The sequence below is a fragment of the Zootoca vivipara genome, chromosome 1, assembly GCF_965207765.1.
Source record: "Zootoca vivipara chromosome 1, rZooViv2.hap1.1, whole genome shotgun sequence".
Taxonomy (NCBI): Eukaryota; Metazoa; Chordata; class Lepidosauria; order Squamata; family Lacertidae; genus Zootoca; species Zootoca vivipara.
Window position 1 is genome coordinate 58,743,344 of NC_142582.1, and position 16,819 is coordinate 58,760,162.

Consider the following 16,819-nt stretch of genomic DNA (forward strand, 5'->3'; position numbering starts at 1 on the left):
TCGGGCTGATCCTGGCTCCCCCTCGTCCGTTCCTATCGCGGAGGGGGAGGAGGGAGTCGGAGCAGCCCGATTTCGGGCTGATCCTGGCTCCCCCTCGTCCGTTCCTATCGCGGAGGGGGAGGAGGGAGTCGGAGCAGCCCGATTTCAGGCTAATCCTGGCTCCCCCTCGTCCCTTCCGATCGCGGAGGTGGAGGAGGGAGTCGGAGCAGCCCGATTTCGGGCTGATCCTGGCTCCCCCTCGTCCCTTCCTATCGCGGAGGGGGAGGAGGGAGTCGGAGCAGCCCGATTTCGGGCTGCTCCGATGTGGCCCCGCCCCCGCCCCTTGGCCCCGCCCCTTGCTCCCCGCCCCTTGCCCCCCCTGATTTTCATCCTGGCTACGCCCCTGCATCACCTTTCCCTAGGTATGAGAATATCCCTGTACCCAAATGCTATTTGGAAGAAAGGTAATGAGCACTGTACAAATGGGGAAGCACTTTTTAATAGGCAATAAACTAAAAGTGCAGAAAGCCCTCTCCCGACACTCAATTCATTGATACATTTAAAAAAGGTTGTGTGACTAGCCGGGCTAGTCGGGGAGCGGGGAAAGAGGGCCAATTGACCCAGTGCCTCAAACTCAAAGGGGGGCCCTCAGCTTACTAAATTTGTTGATTTCCCCCACATTTGATAAGTTTCACAACTTGTTTTCATGCACATTAGACCAAAATGTGACACATTCTCAGAACAGCAATTTTAAGCTAATAAGAAATTTGATTTGATGAAAGATATTTTTGTTGTCATTAACTGATATGGATTTAGTCATATTAAAGATTTTAAAATATCAGTTCTGATAGCACAAAATTATAGTGAACATGCCCTCTCAGATTAATAATAATAATAATAATAATAATAATAATAATAATAATTTTATTTATACCCCGCCCTTCCCAGTCAAGGCTGGGCTCAGGGCGGCTAACAACAAAAATATCAAAACAAGCATAAAAGAAACAATTCAATTAAAATACAGATTAAATACAATTTTAAAATTCAATTTTAAAATGGGAATATACAAGTGGAACCTCATTTAAATATCTGTAGGATAAAACCTTAGCTGGTTATATGAATAAACCACTCACTCTTGGGGGCCGGGGGGCCTTCTTTTATTTTGGCATGCTTTAATTTTTAATTTTAATTTTTATGGCTGAGGCCTCACAAGATGAAAGTGGCTTAGGTCTCTCTTGACCTCCGAGAGGTCCTGGGAACTAGACTTTCAGGAACTTTTAACAATGTAAATAGAACATAGCATGTAAATAGAGCATAGCATGAAGTTAGTGTATTGCAGTGACCTAGGAACCAACAGACTCTGGTCTTCAATATAACCTTTATTGACTATAAGTTTATGAAATCTAATTCACAGGCATAACTTGTACCCTTTTAGCTGGCTAATCTAGGACAAGGACCAAGGGGTCAGAGAAGGAATGTTTATATTCTCATGGGTGTACTGTTCATTCACAGGTGATAGTTGTTCTTCTCCATTGTTATTTGTTTGAGTTATTTCATTCCAAATCTCAAAGGCTCTTTCAGTTGCATGATGAAATGCAGGCAGAAAATCTACTGCTTTGGAGCTATTTCCACATTCCCCCCCTTTCTTTTTAAAATAAATCCACATTTACTAGTTGGATGCAGAGGAATGGTGGGAGGAACCAACTGGGGAACAACCAAGAGAAGAAGGCTCAGGGCTCAGGGAGTGGTGGTTGGACAACCATGAGTGGTCAGAGGGGAAAAAGGGAGAAAATTGGGAGAAGAGGAAGGTGGAGGTGGCAGAAGCTGAAGAGGTAACGGCTTAGTGAGCTGGGAGAGTCTGTGGCAGAGAAAAGTCCAGAATCAGAGGCAGAAGCTGAAACAGGAGAGTGGGCAGATGGAGGCCAAGAGGCAGATATGAACCAGACTGTTGAAGAGTCACGGGTATATCCCCCTCCTGCTGCAACAAGCTCCCCTCCCCCTTTGTCTCCCAGAAAGCAATTTCCCCTAATATAATGTATATTTGTATGTTATTTTTATGCATACTTTAGTATCTGCATTCTTAATATGTGCATTATATTATCCCTACTCCTCAATTGATAGCCAGTCTTCACAGGTGTGCTTCCTGATGATGATGTGAAATCTGGGAATACAGGTATAAATTATGAATGGTTTTATTCCATGCACTTGGGAGCAACTCCAACTTATTTCAGTGGGACTTGTATCTGAAGAGTATGATACTACATAGGACTGAGCTGTTAATTTAGAATTAAAATCAGTCTTCATCAGTTCACTTCAAAGCCTGTGGGCAGAATCTTTCATCTTATTCTATTTTGGTGGCCTCCTATCCTCTTCCTGTGTTCACAGTGTTCCAGCATCAAGAGTAAAGCATGAAAAACATTCTAAACTTGTACTCCCTGTGATAGGCAAAGACATTTACCTTGTGCATCTCACCAGGTTCCAGTCCTTTTTGCCAATTAAATAAATGACTGCCTATTTTTGAGTTTTTTTTATTTTTAAACCTAATCTCTCTCCTCACCTAATTCCATCATCTTCACTAGTCCATAATTAAAGTAAATCTAAGAAACCTGGGGTATGTATTTGCCCTCATTCAAATTATACCCCCTGAATGTAAGCTAAGAGACATGTTTACCATACTGCAGTCTAAATCCTTTATTATTCTAATCCCTTGCTTGGGCTGCTGGCAATATAGAAATTGGTTTTCTGTGACTCTTAAATCTGCAGTAATGTGTTGGTGTGGTTTTGTTTTTGTTTTAATTTGTTTTAATATGATGCAAACTGATTTGAACTGATGAAAAAGCTCTGTACTGTAGAAATATTTTAATTTTAAAAAATAACAATAAAGGGCAGGATTCACTAAGGAGCCCCATCAGCTGAAGCAGTGCCCAAGAGCTTTCACTTGTACAACAGGGCTTTTCTCCTCTCCTCTCCTCTCCTCTCCTCTCCTCATACCCCTGAAATTGGCTCTGGTGGGGTCCAGAGAACCTTCAGAACATCTTCCTGGAGGAGGACAAGGGGGGGGGGTCATTCCATCTGGAAAGCTGCAATGCTTGCATAGATGGAAAAAAATGTAAAAGCCCAAAGTGGAATCCCACCCATAGCAACTAAAGCTGCAATCCTATACTAACTTGTCTGACCATAAGCCCCCTTGAATTCACTGGACAATGTACTGTACAAGATTACACTGTAAGCTTCGGGAACTGTTCTTAAAAGATCTGAGCTACCTACGTAGCAGCTTGGGGTTCACTTAGCTCACATAGTAGCTTAGCAGACTTGCAAAATGCTTTGCTTTGATCTGGCAAGCCCAGCTCTTGGGAGTTCTTACCTTCATGGCCACATGGATGAGGATCTGCTTTCCAAGCTGGAGTGAGAGGGAGAGCAGCCTTAACAATTAAGTGCCTCGCATTCAAAGTGGGAGTGTTACTATTAGCAGGTCTTCCTATAATTGTGATACAGATTTTGAGGAACTAGGCATGGTTAATCGTCTACCAGCCTCTTAGTGACAGGCATTGACTCTAAAGCCAGGTAATCTTCGCTAGTTTTTACTCTGTAAAAGTTGTGCATGAATGAAATAAAGAAGATAGGAAAATAAAAAACTCCACAAGAGCAGAAAACTATGGACAGTTGTCATGAGGGACTGACTGATCAAGTCTCATTCCCTGATTAATGGAATGCCTAGCCAAAAATTGTTTTGGAGGGTGGAACTCTAGAACGATATTCAACAGTTCTTTACTTGCCTGGTAGTGAGTCCCACTGAACATGACGGGGTTTACTTCTGAGTAGATATGTAAAGGTTGCACTATTAGGAGAGTCTGCTGCAGCCTCAGTCATCTTCATACTGTCAGTATTGTCCAGGAGAGATTCATACACATACAGAAATTTTGATGTGTGCAGTTAAAGTGGGTTTTTTTTTAATGGACTTTTTGCAATTACAAAAGTGATGGGAAAATGCACTCCATAGTGTGGAATAAACAAATGAATAACAGGAAGATATATAACTATTGTGCAAGCAAATTAGGATGAATGTTCATTGTCCCCACAAACAAATCAGAACAAATGCTGAATAAAGACCAGACATTGTCTAACCTCCACATAAGCTTTGTGTAAGCAAATCAGGACAAATGCTCAATAAACAAGTCATCTGGGGAGCCCCTTGTGAGCCAGAAATGGGATCTTTTAGAGTACAAGCAATGGTTCTTAGGTTTTTCTTTTTTAAAATGCTGCAGCCCTACACTCTGTGGTATTCTGCATTAGAGCACATGGGCTTGTCGATCAGAAGGTTGGTGGTTTGAATCCCCGCGACGGGGTGAGCTCCCATTGTTCGGTCCCAGCTCCTGCCAACCTAGCAGTTCTAAAGCACGTCAAAGTGCAAGTAGATAACTAGGTACCACTACAGCGGGAAGGTAAACGGCATTTCCATGTGCTGCTCTGGTTCGCCAGAAGCGGCTTTGTCATGCTGGCCACAGGACCCAGAAGCTGTATGCCGGCTCCCTTGGCCAATAACGCGAGATGAGCCCTGCAACCCCAGAGTCGGTTACAACTGGACCTAATGGTGAGGGGTACCTTTTATCCCTCCCCTACTTTGCATGTGGTTATTTTTAGCCTTATAGTACAACCCAGATGAACAGAAGAACCAAATCTTCATCAGAGGGGTCTTGTGATATTTCCCCTCTTAGCCAACCTGCATTGTTGTGTAAGAAAGATTTGTCATGCCACAGAGAGGGCTGTTCAAGAAACACAAGCCCAAAGTCCCCTTGGCAAATGGTGTGTGTGTGTGTGGAGACTTGTGCAGTTCTTTGGATCTTGATCTAAGTACCTGAATTTAACCAGGTTTATCAGGCTTTAACTGGTTTAATCCAGCCACTTTTGCTTAACTGTTTTGCTTAGCAAACCATTCCTGTAACATCAGTTCCTCCCAGTAGGAATTGCTGAGCAAAAACATTCTTGTGTGTTCCTTCTCCCATTCTGTTGTCCTAATGTCCTACTCTTTCCCTCCCTCAACCCTCCTGCTGTCAAGTTATGATTCAAATACCTCTCCTACTTATATTGGTACTGAGCACTGGGGGTTTTTATAATTTATTTTTATGTTTATGTGCAGCACAGGGCTATGTACAACAAACATAAAACCATAACACAAACATCAGTACAAATATAACACTAAAAATAAATATTAACAACTCAGTACAGCGCATACTTAAATATTGTTGTTAAAGGTTAAGCATCCCATTATCAGCCTACACAGAATCAAAGATAAATAAAAATGCTTTTAATTGATGGTTGAAGACCAACAATGAGGGTTACAGACCATGATCTCTCTGGGGGAGATCATTCCAGGGTGAGGGCCCCACCATGCAGACCTCTCCTGGACCGATCTTAAGCATCAACTGTTTCATGGCTTTTGTTTGGGGCAATGTGACTGGGACTTGTGTGTATTTGAGGTTCTACTTAGACTATAGTTTTTCTGAGAAGTACAAGTGACATGCTAAAAGTTATTTATTTCCCACTGTACACACACTATTTTTTCTTTCCCATTATATTATTTATTTGTTTCTCACTTTCCTGTTATTTAAGCCGCTTATAGTCAAGGAACCGGTAGAAATCCTCTTACTGGTGGCCTTTGAAATCATGGCAACGTGCTTGACTGCCTGTGCAATAAAAATGAGAATGCTGTTAATAACGTATTGCTAGCAGTGTTTGATTAATGCAATAAATGTGAAGGGGAAGGGAAGAAACCAAAGAGCCTATCTGTGTAAGTTATAGCTGGGCATAAGGATCAAGCAAACATTAAAATGGGGGGCAAACGTGGGATTCCTAACTTTGTTTATCCCTTATAACATTATTGTGAGAACAATGTGTTCAAGTGGGGGGAGGTATACAGAGTGGAAAATCGGCAAGCTGGAGATAATACTCAGGTAGATGGACTGACATAGTAAAAGCCATTTTCACCTATTTATGTGGTTATCACACTTTCTGTAGTAACAGGGCCTTGAAGAGGCAGTTTATACCCTGAAACCAGAAGTGAGCCCAGTGTTAAAGGTGGTGGTGTTTGTCTTAAATGTCCCAAATTCCTGCCCACCGTACCTCCTCTGTTAGAGCTCTCCTGTCCACAGTCTCCATAATCTCAGCAGCCTGCTTTGTACAGCTGCTGGTCCTCTTAGCCTGGGTTGAAGCTCTGACCAGCAGTGAGTCTCTAAGGTCTTATGCAGGTATCTTTCCCAGCCCTGTTGCCTCAGATTCTTTGACATGAAAAATGCCTGTAGTGAAAGGGATGCCTTACAAGAGAGCCATGATGCCCCCAGGGCCGGCTCTAGGTAGAGTCCTGGTGGCGCGGGGCGCCTGGCTGGTAGGTAGGGCGCTGCGCGGCAAAGCCGCGCGGAAGCCATGCTAAGCCCTGCGAGGGCGGGGGCGCCGGAGCGATCCCCGCCCCTCAGCGCCAGGGCGGCCGACCTGCTCGAGACTGCGCTGGATGCCCCTCTCTTTGTAGGGTTGGGACCACACATATCCCAAGATGATGTCTAGCTTGGGCCTTACTCTGCCAATCAATTGCCGTAAAAACTAAGCCTCATTTCATTTCATTTCCTTTCCGCAGAGCAGAGGAAGAAGTATTCCAACTCTAACGTCATTATGCATGAGACGTCACAGTACCATGTACAGGTGAGTCAGGGAAACTCATATGAATGAGCAATAAATTGCATAGAATTAGAAATGATACTGATATTGCACCATTTATAGGAGGACATTGATCCTTCTAGTTACATTTTTATAATCATGCTTCCTGGGTCATATGCCAGAAGACTTATTACAAACAAGCAGTAGAACCCCAATGCATCATGTGCTGGAGTTACTGGAAGTTGGTAATGACTCTTGATCTTTGCCCTGCTTTCCCTTCGCTCAGGTGCTGGGGAAAATGTTCACTGATTTCCTCTTCCCAGTGGCCTTGCAGAGATTACCTAGATCAGTGTTTCTCATGTGCTTGGGTAATTTTAGGCTCTGTACTTAATAGCCTCTCAAGGAGGCCCTTCTTTAAATGGTGATGTGCATGGCTTTGCTTTCTTAAAAATGTGACCGGGGGGGGGGGCCACACAAGCAACACACGGGCAGGGGTGCCAATGGGGGGGGCAAGTAATTGATCACATGATGGGGCACATCATTTGAATGGCAATGACCATTCAACTTACAAATCATCATCATCAATGTCAAAGTCAAGGAGTGCTGAATGACAATGAGTTCTTACATATGTAATTTTCTTCCACATGTGGCTTAGTCACAATGTAGGTCATTTAGTACCTGGAGATGTGAATATCTGGGGTGTGTTGCCTTTGGGGAGGCAGAGGGAAAACAGGTTTCCCTCCCCCTCCAATCAAGGCCTGACATGCAATAACTTGAAATTCTCTTGCAGGAAGGGAATTGGAAAGAAAACTGATAAAAGACGGTCTTTTTCAAAATGAGTGAAATGATGTTCAAGTAGTGTTTTAAAATAATATTGCTACACGTGTCTATACACTGCCACAAACCTTCTTGAGCCAAGACACTGTGGTAGTAATGTTAGTGGTAATAGTTATGCTGCTGTATTTGTCTGGATTAGAATTTAAGCAGGACTTGGGAAAATATCTGTAAAATATCCTGTGAATGTAAGAAGCTGGGCTGTATTGCATAAAATAGTTTTTTTTAAAAAAAATCAAACCAGTTTTAGCTACTCTGACTGGCAGCAGTAGCTCCCCCAAAGATCCTTTCCAGGGCTGCCCTTTGAGGGCCAATCTAGCTATGTCCTTATGTGCATCTTTACGTAATTTGCAGGTGTTTTAAAATCAAATTGCATTAGTTGTATGTATTTATGGATCAAAACTAGGGTTTCCATACATCCAGAACTTCCTGGACATATCCGGAATACTGCAGTCAGAAGCAGCGTCTGGGCAGAAATCGCTAGAATGTCCGGGAAAATCTGGGTGTATGGCAACCCATGTTGGCAGTGTCATTTTTGGCGATTTTCCTTTAAAATAGCTCAAAAACTCGACAACAATGAAGTTCAAAAACTTTTCCCAAAAAACCTCAACAACTTTTCTGTCCTTTCCTCTTCTGCTGAGATTCTAAAGAAGATTCCTCTTCTGAAGCTCATATTTGCTTTGCAGGAAATTCCCCGCTGGAGCCATTGGTGGATAACAATTAGACCCAGGCAGCCAGCTGATGCTATTTTAAAGATGCATTTAACATCACTAGTTTGACCCTGAGACCCTTGTAACTGAAAATGCTGTGCATTAATCGACAAATATGGCATAAACTAGCTTTCCCCAACCATATTCCCTCCATATGTTTTGGACTACAAGCCCCATCAGTCCTGACCACCATCAGGGCACCAGGTTGGGGAAGGCATGTGCAGACTGTGTTCACAGGTTTGTGTGAACATGTGAATGAGAGGTGATGGGACTGCCAGCTGCTATCCCTTTCCTGTTTACACGTTCATTCTACATGGATGAAAGCACAAATGCTCCACTTGTTTAGATTGCATGTTTAAAAACTACTCTGTCCAAAACGGGCAAATAATAATCTGGTCCCACACATTTAAGAAAAGGGAGCAGATGGTATAGCACCTAGGAAGACTGGAGCTGTATTTCCTTCCTTTTAAAGAAATCAAACACTGGACATATTTTTTGCAACTAAGCAATAAAATCATTGCGGTCACTTCCACTGGAAAGTAGACTTTACTCTCTCCTGCAACTAGAATGCATTTTGATCTCTGTTAATTATGGTTGCTCAGCTGTAAGCTGTTCTTTCCCCTTGAACTTTAGTCAAAGCAAGTGTGATAGCTGTCAAATTGGCAGTTTGTTCACACACATAGATATGCATCTGTATCTATAGAGACAGATATTTACCAAACAGCATGTTTTTTAATCTTCCTTTCTGTGCAAGTTTGTTGTTAGATTTTTGACTTTGTCAGTAAGCAATAAAGGGTTACATCTTTGCATGACCAGGAGGAAGCCTGCACTTCGTATGTTTTCCTCTCCCTGTAGCCTTATGCACCCTGCAGAAATCCTCTCTAGGTAGTCAGGGGGACATGCCAAACATTATGGGCTGTGTCTTATGGGGCATCACCAAAAACTAGATGGAGGAATCTTGTTGCAGTGGAACACAAAATCTCTCCACTCAGTTCATGATGATTCCATGCCACCACCCTATATGACACAGCCAACAATTCTTGGTACATTCCTCTTACCTTTTGGAGAGGCTTTGGGGGAAGATCTGTTGTGCAAGCTTGCTTTCTGTGCATGTTGGATACAACTCTAAAATAGCAGCGATCATTATCTTGCTCTGTTGGCCCTCATGAAGCTGCTGGTAGATGGAAATGACAGCTCCATATGCGCATAGCAGTTGTGCACAGACCACCGCCAACCGCAGCAGCCCTAAGAGTGCCAATCTTGCTCTAACAATTCAAAGGTCAACTATATGTTACATCATTTTAATGCACCAACCTGCAGTAAGACATCCTGATGTACCCTATCCTATCGCAATGCCTCCTTGGGAAGGGGACCCAGTCTTTTGGGTTTTCAAAATGGCGTATGTTTCAGGACCGAGGGAAGAAAGCAGTTCAGGGTGTCAGCTTCTGTTGTCAGAATAGGATGGAGGGAAGGAATGTGTGAAACTGAATGATTGGAGAAGAGTTTCCCAAAGCTGGGGCAAGCTGTTTCCTTTGTGGTAGATACTGAAGGCATGGATTAAGTATAATGTGAGAAAGGCAAATGTGCTCTCTTGCACTTGTTTCATGCTTCCCTCTGCTGGCTGATAAAACCACAGAGGGAAGTATTATGTGATTTTTACTGAGTCCAGGAAGAACAGCTGTTCAGGCTGGCAACAATGGCAAGCAAAGAGAGATTAGTAAAACACAATCTTTTATGTGTGCATCCTTGCACTGCCCAGTGGCATTGCAGTGTTGCTTGGTCATGGCATTGTTATAAATACAAACCATACAAGAGCAGCCTGTGCATGAACATCCTGAGGTCTAGAGATCATTTCATGTTATAAAAGCTGAATGCTTTCTTAACCAGGACAACAGGTTTAGAGCTGAGCTGGAAATGACTGCAAGTACAATCATGCCTGGCTGGCTTTCTACTGCCTGGAGAAAGCTACATTCCTAGCACTGGCACAAACACACAACTATGCAGTGTGGAGAGATGGAACTAAGAATGGATCAATGCACACCATTACATTGTTTAGGTGTGTGCCTAATGCTGTTTTAATTGTACACCTAACAATGGGACATGCCAATGCAATCAACACATGTTTACACGTATGTGCTTACAAGCAGGTACATGATGAGGGAGCCAGCATTGGTCTGCAGGCCAAGTGTACTCTGTAGAAAGTCCAGTTTTGATGCCTCGTAATGTGATTTTTATATATGTACTGGAATTATCATCATCATCATTAGAAATTGTTTTGTTCACTGCTGTCAATCAAAGCAATCAAAGGAAGGTAGACCTGTAGGAAACATTTCTGTTTGTAACCACACCACAGAATCGGGGGTTGACCAGGCACTACTGTGCAGTTGTATGTGGAAAGAGTAAAAATCCATGTTGCTATTAGCTGCATTTGTTATGCAAGCAGGTGAGACTCCAACATAGTGACTGCATGAATTTTCTGAATTTTCAGCTCATATGGATTAAAATGGCTTGTGACGTCCTGCTTAATCGGGATGCTTTCCTTTCACCCTGCCCACCATTGTTTTCCCCCTTTACAGCATTTAGCCACCTTCATCATGGATAAGAGTGAGGCCATTGTAACAGTGGACGATGCCATCAGGAAACTCAAACAGCTGACTTCCAAAGAGAAGATCTGGGCCCAAGAGATGCTGTTGCAAGTGAATGACAAATCCATCCGACTGCTGGACTGTGAAACTCAGGTAAGCAGTAATTCACTATTCACATAACAAAAGCTCCCATAGAGATAACAAAATTTTGAAAAGTAGGGGGCCCATGCCTTGGCTTTTGCCAAGCATGTAAACTGGGAGATCTCCCACAAGACTCTCTGGCTGCATATACACCATACATTTAAAGCACCCTCCCCCCCTCAAAAAATCTAGGGAACTGTAGATTTTTACACAGCTGAAATTTGCAGCACCCTTCACAAACTGCAGTTCCTAGGATTCTCTGGGGGAAGTCATGTAATTGCATGTACACTGTCTACTAATTTTGCTGCCACAAATGAACATGGCTACACCTGTGGGAACAGCTTCTGTAGTGTTCCAGTTCCTATTTCTGGCTGGGATTTGATAGAGTATGTTACTCATGCACACAAATTGTCTTTGCAAACATAGAAGTGACAAGTCTTTAAGACATTGTATTTTTACATGATGCTCAAGATTGATAGCAAAGGGAGGAGGCAATATAATGAAGTTTTGTTGGCCTCCTTACAAAAAAATTGTCTCTCTTTCCTACCAGCTAAGAAACGCCCAGAAACTTCACATGTGCCAGCAACAATTTTGTCCAATTGCCTTCATGCAGCTGTAGCTACTAATGGATTTAAAGTACTGTACACTGAGTGAATCAGATGCCATCATTTTCATTGCCCTTTTCCCCCAGGAATGGTTATTACAATGAATAAATGCAGCTTGTAACTAAATGTGTGTGTGTGTGTGTGTGTGTGTGTGTGTGTGTGTCTGTCTGTCTGTCTGTCTGTCTGTCTGTCTGTCTGTCTGTCTGTCTGTCTGTCTGTCTTGTCTCTGATTTGTCTTTCAGGAAGAGCTAGAGGACTTCCTTCTGCCAACAGTCCAGCTCTGCCAAACTGTGCTGAATCAGATGCGGTACTCATCCATACTCCTGCTAGTGTGTCAAGACTCAGAGCAGCACAAGCCTGACATTCATTTCTTTAACTGCGATGAGGTGGAGGTAAACAAGGGTGGGGAAGGGAGGGGAGGTAAAAACAACATGGTATATTTTAGCAGCTTGGTGCTAGATGAGAAAATGTTGGTGCGCAAGTATGACTGCACTGTGACCGTGTTCCAGCTCTGCACCCACACACAAGCAAGGATCGCCTGTTGTCAGTATTAGCAGAGAAAAGCATTTCTTCCATCTGCAGTGCTTAATGTGCAAGGGAAGGGATGTACATACAGAAAACTCTTGATGGCAGCCAAGGACTGCCGTGCAAAGCTTTTGCGGGAGCGAATCCCACAAAAACTTTGCAATCACATATGGAACTGTGATTTCCAGTGTGTTTGTAGCTGCAAAGCTAAAAAACAACAACAACCAACCACACAGAGCATAGTACAATGAAACATTTTTTAATGCAGCATTTGTTTATAAGACCTAGTTCCATTTGCATTCTTACATGCATTCTTAAATTTCTGCCATGAGCCATTTCTTCTCTTGAGACCAACCTGATCTTGTGTTTTAGGCAGAGATGGTACATGAGGACATAGAAAGTGCACTTGCTGACCATAAGTTTGGAAAGAAGATACGGCCACAAACTCTCAAGTAAGTGGGTGCTGTGGACAGGCAGGCTCCAGCAAGTAAACTGGGAAGAAGCTTCGCTTGCCCTACTCTGCAGAAGTCACAAAGCTCATGATCCACCCTTAGTTTAATTTCCTGCTCCTTTCAAGTTATTGAAGTACTAGGTGTGTCCCTTGGAGATGAACACATTAGGATTAAAGGACAGTAAAATTAGGCACAGCCTTGTGAAATTTTGAGCAACAAGGGCAGAGAAACAAATTAATAATAATAATAATAATAATAATAATAATAATAATAATACCCCACCCATCTGTCTGGGTTTCCCCTGCCACTCTGGGTGGCTTACAGCATATGTCTGGTGTGCTGCAAACTTCCTCTGGCAGCACAAACTCTTGTTTGTCCAAGGGATTATTTTTGATACCCTAACTTCTAAGGAACATGAGTCATCTTGATGGGTTCCATTTACAGATACAATATCCTGACGATACTAGGATGTGCCCACATTCAATCCTATCATATACTGAAGCAATTCCTCTGTTGTCTTTGAGCTAGACTTCATTGTTTATTTCTTTCTTTCTTTTACTACATGGAAATGGGAATTGTTGGGACTTTAGTGAATGAATGAATTGCATAAATCTCATCTTGGCATGGTTAAGTTCACTCTCTGCTTTACTCATGTTTAAGCAGGGAGATGATGTGGGTAGCACAGGTATCATGCTTAATCCCCATGCCAGCACTACATCTTGCTGTGAGCCAATGGCAGTTGCCTAGGGAAGTACATAATTTACCCATCTCTCCTGTGTGGTCTCCTTGTTTAAACATTACCCAAGCAGTATGGGATGCAACCCCCACAGAAGTGGCAATCCACACCATTAAACCAATATAAAAACAGTTCTGTACAATATTGTCATGGCTGCTGGCCAGCCATTCCCTTTTTAGGTGTATTAGGAAACAATTTATTGATAGTTGGGAGTCTCCTAGTTTGGTTTCTAAGATCTTACTTTAAGGAAGTTGACAGAAGGAAAGTTTCCCATCCACCCTTCCCACTGCAGCCATCTGCATCCCTTCCCCCAAAAAGCTTTACTGAATGTCAGGGTTGGGGTGGGGGCTTCCTTAGCGATGTGGGAAGTGGGAAGCTTCTGCAGGAAGGGGAGAGTCACCCAAAATCAGCCTTGGATTTTAAGTTAGGAAGTTCACAGAGGGAAGTGTCCCCATCTTCTCCTCCATCCAGAATCCCTTTCTGCCCCATCTCACATTGTTGAGGAAGGTTCCCCTGTCCCTTCGGTGCAGCCAGAGTTGATATTCAGGGAACTGCCTAGTTAGTTTGCCTCCACTTATGCTCTGCTGGTGTAGTTGTAAATAAAGGAAAGACCCTGTGTTTCGTTTACCTAAGGAAAATAAACCTGGTAGCTCCTCCCTTGCAACTTTTCACAGGTTAGGAGGGAGTGCATAAAAGTATTATTGGTTGTTGCCAACTGTTTATCCCACACCAGTATCTAGTGCGTTTGGACAGCAGGGATATCATAAATGACTACCCAAAACCTTGTAGCTATTAGTCATAGACAGGGTGTCCTGGTAAAAGGAGTGATCCATTGCTTTCCTTGCAGGGTAAACCAAGAGAAGATTAAACAGAGACAATCCATCCTCCCACCACCTCAAGGGCCAGCTCCAATTCCTTTCCAGTATGAAGCAAGAGGCTCACCAAAGAACAACCAGAATCGAGTGGCTCCTCCTTCACAGCATCATGAGCCAGGTATAGAAGGCAGTTGGTGACTAGTTCAGATTGATGACTAATGCAAGCATCTGCTTTGGGTTGTGATTCACCCATGTTGTCCTAACATGATTAGGCATGTGCTGTTTCCCAGTAGAACAGGGAAATCTCTATTCATCTTCATTGATTTCTCCATTTTAACCACTCAGGTGGCAAGCATTTATTTCGCTGTAGTAATTAAAGCAAATGATCCTTAAACTGAAAAGCATTTTTAATAGCTTGAATAATGCTTATTCATTGTACTAGGTGCTGTATGCATCCAAAGTATATTATAAATGAGACTGAATCCATCCCACCAAGGTTGCATGCATTTCCAACAAAAGTTAATTGTACTAATTTTTCTATGCCAGCCTTTTTCTGTTGGCCCCCAGACGTTTTGTACTATAACTTCCATCCCCAGCCAGTGTTGGGACTGATGGGAGTTGTAGTCCAAAACATCTGAAGGCTACCAGGGTGGGGAAGGTGACGCTATATGATAGCATTGTCAAAAACCTAGAGAATCATCATTTCTGCCTATCACCCCACAGCAATGATAAAGGATGCAGCCATAACTTCTCTCATCGTAGTCCCACTGCCCAGCCTCCTCTCTCCCCCTCCCATACTGCAACATGAGGGTCCTGCTTGCTCCAATGGGTAGGAAGGGAGAGCAGATGACTCTGGGCAGCTTAGAGCACATAAAAAATGGTAAAACATTAGACATTAAAAATTTCCCGATACAGGGTTGCCTTCAGGTGTCTTCTAAAAGTCAGATAGTTTTTTATTTCCTTGACATCTGATGGGAGGGGGTTCCACAGGGTGGGTGTCACTACCGAGAAGGCCCTCTGCAGTGGCATAGTAATGGGGGGCTGTGAGGGCGTGCCGCCCCGGGCAGCAGGCTGGGCGGGAGGCAGCAGGCTGGACAGGAGGCATATGTACGACGCGGCACTGTGGCAAACCCCGCAAGCAAGCCGAGGAGTGAGGCAGTCTCGCTTGCATCGCTGCCATCGAGGGGAAGCCCTGATGCAAGCAAGACTGCCAGTGCTTCACTCCATGGCTTGCTCGCGGGGTTTGCCGCGCCACCGCACCATATGCCTCCTGTGCGCGCATGTGCCGTGCATCATGATGCATGCGTCGTGACGGAAACGGGTTTGCCGCCCCAGGCACCTAGGCAGCTAGCTACGCCACTGGCCCTCTGCCTGGTTCCGTGTAACCTCACTTCTCACAGTGAGGGAACTGCCAGAAGGCCCTCACAGCTAAACGATGGGGGTGGAGGTGCTCCTTCAGGTACGCTCCATCAGGGATGCTGCAAAAGGAAACAATATGTTTCTACCAGCCTGCTGTTTTCATACAGGCTTAAGCACAACTTGATGGCATACAGCTTTTCTCAACATAAGACTATTAGGAAAGACTGGAGAATTTCTACTACAGAATAGCAGAAGGACCAGAGCAGAGATGGCACCATTATTATGTAAACAAAGACACTATGTGTTTTAATAGCTGCATGGCAGGCAGCAAAACAGAACACCCTTTAACCCATCATGGAGAGCTCTAGCCAGAGGGAAAGCATTACCTGTTAACATGCAGCTAGTCAGACTGAAGTTAAAAGCATTAAGCCATTCACTGAAGTGAAGGCATGTGTTCTGTATTTATTGTGTACTGCATTAATTCACCTTTGAAAACTTCTTCAAACTGAAAGTCTTAAGCTGCCTTGAACATACTGTATATTGGACCAAAAACATCTTTCCCATAGAAAAAAATTAAATGGTTAAATCTGCTGGTCTCTGATCCTGAACAATATTGTGCTATTTTAAAATCTAGTTTTGCATAATGGAAATAATGTAGAACTGTAATGGGATATGGGTGTTTTGATTATGTTCATATAAGTAACAAATGTCTTTGCTGTGCCATCAATCAGATGGGTACAAAAACCTATCAGCCTGTGGAATCAACTAGTTTCCCAGGTGATGTGTACTTGTGTGTTCCATTAGTTGGTCTCTAAGGTGCTACTGAACTATTCTTTAATTTTTTATTTCGACTGCATCAGACCAACACGGCTACCTACCTGAATCTTGAGCTATGAGTGTAGCAGAGAGAGCCAGTGTGGTATAGTGGTTAATAGCAGTAGAATTGTAATCTAGTGAACCGGGTTCGCGTCTCCGCTCCTCCACATGCAGCTGCTGGGTGACCTTGGGCTAGTCGCACTTCTCTGAAGTCTCTCAGCCCTGCTCACCTCACAGAGTGTTTGTTGCGGGGGAGGAAGGGAAAGGAGAATGTTAGCCACTTTGAGACTCCTTCGGGTAGTGATAAAGCGGGATATCAAATCCAAACTCTTCTTCTTCTGATTAGCTGCCCACTCAGAAGCGAAAAAGAGAGCAGCCGAAGTTGCACAGAATTTTTTAAAAGACACTCCTCATACTGGCACCCTCAAATTGAAAATTGATGGTCATTGTCTTTTTGAGAAAACTAAAAATACATTGTAAGATTGCTGGTGTTTCCTAGTTAGTTTCCCCCCCCACCCACCCCAAATATCAGTTTTCACAGCACATTTTGTCAATGTTTTCATATCATACTTACTGACACTAAAACAATTTTTTGCTTTCTGCACTCTGAAAAG

At 43.4% G+C, this 16,819-nt stretch overlaps 1 protein-coding gene across 3 annotated transcripts in view; it reads left to right on the forward strand.

Moving 5' to 3' along the window:
* The window catches only part of EPS8L2 (EPS8 signaling adaptor L2), an 89,040-nt gene that overhangs the window by 50,368 nt on the left and 21,853 nt on the right, over nucleotides 1-16,819 (forward strand). The window contains exons 4-8 of one of the 3 annotated variants that reach the window (XM_035122136.3): nucleotides 6,608-6,672; nucleotides 10,748-10,909; nucleotides 11,745-11,894; nucleotides 12,400-12,479; nucleotides 14,063-14,208. In XM_035122136.3, coding sequence (XP_034978027.1) covers nucleotides 6,608-6,672; nucleotides 10,748-10,909; nucleotides 11,745-11,894; nucleotides 12,400-12,479; nucleotides 14,063-14,208 — 603 coding nt within the window. The remainder of the gene's footprint in view (nucleotides 1-6,607; nucleotides 6,673-10,747; nucleotides 10,910-11,744; nucleotides 11,895-12,399; nucleotides 12,480-14,062; nucleotides 14,209-16,819) is intronic. The other 2 variants (XM_035122154.3, XM_088653138.1) reach the window with 2 other exon arrangements.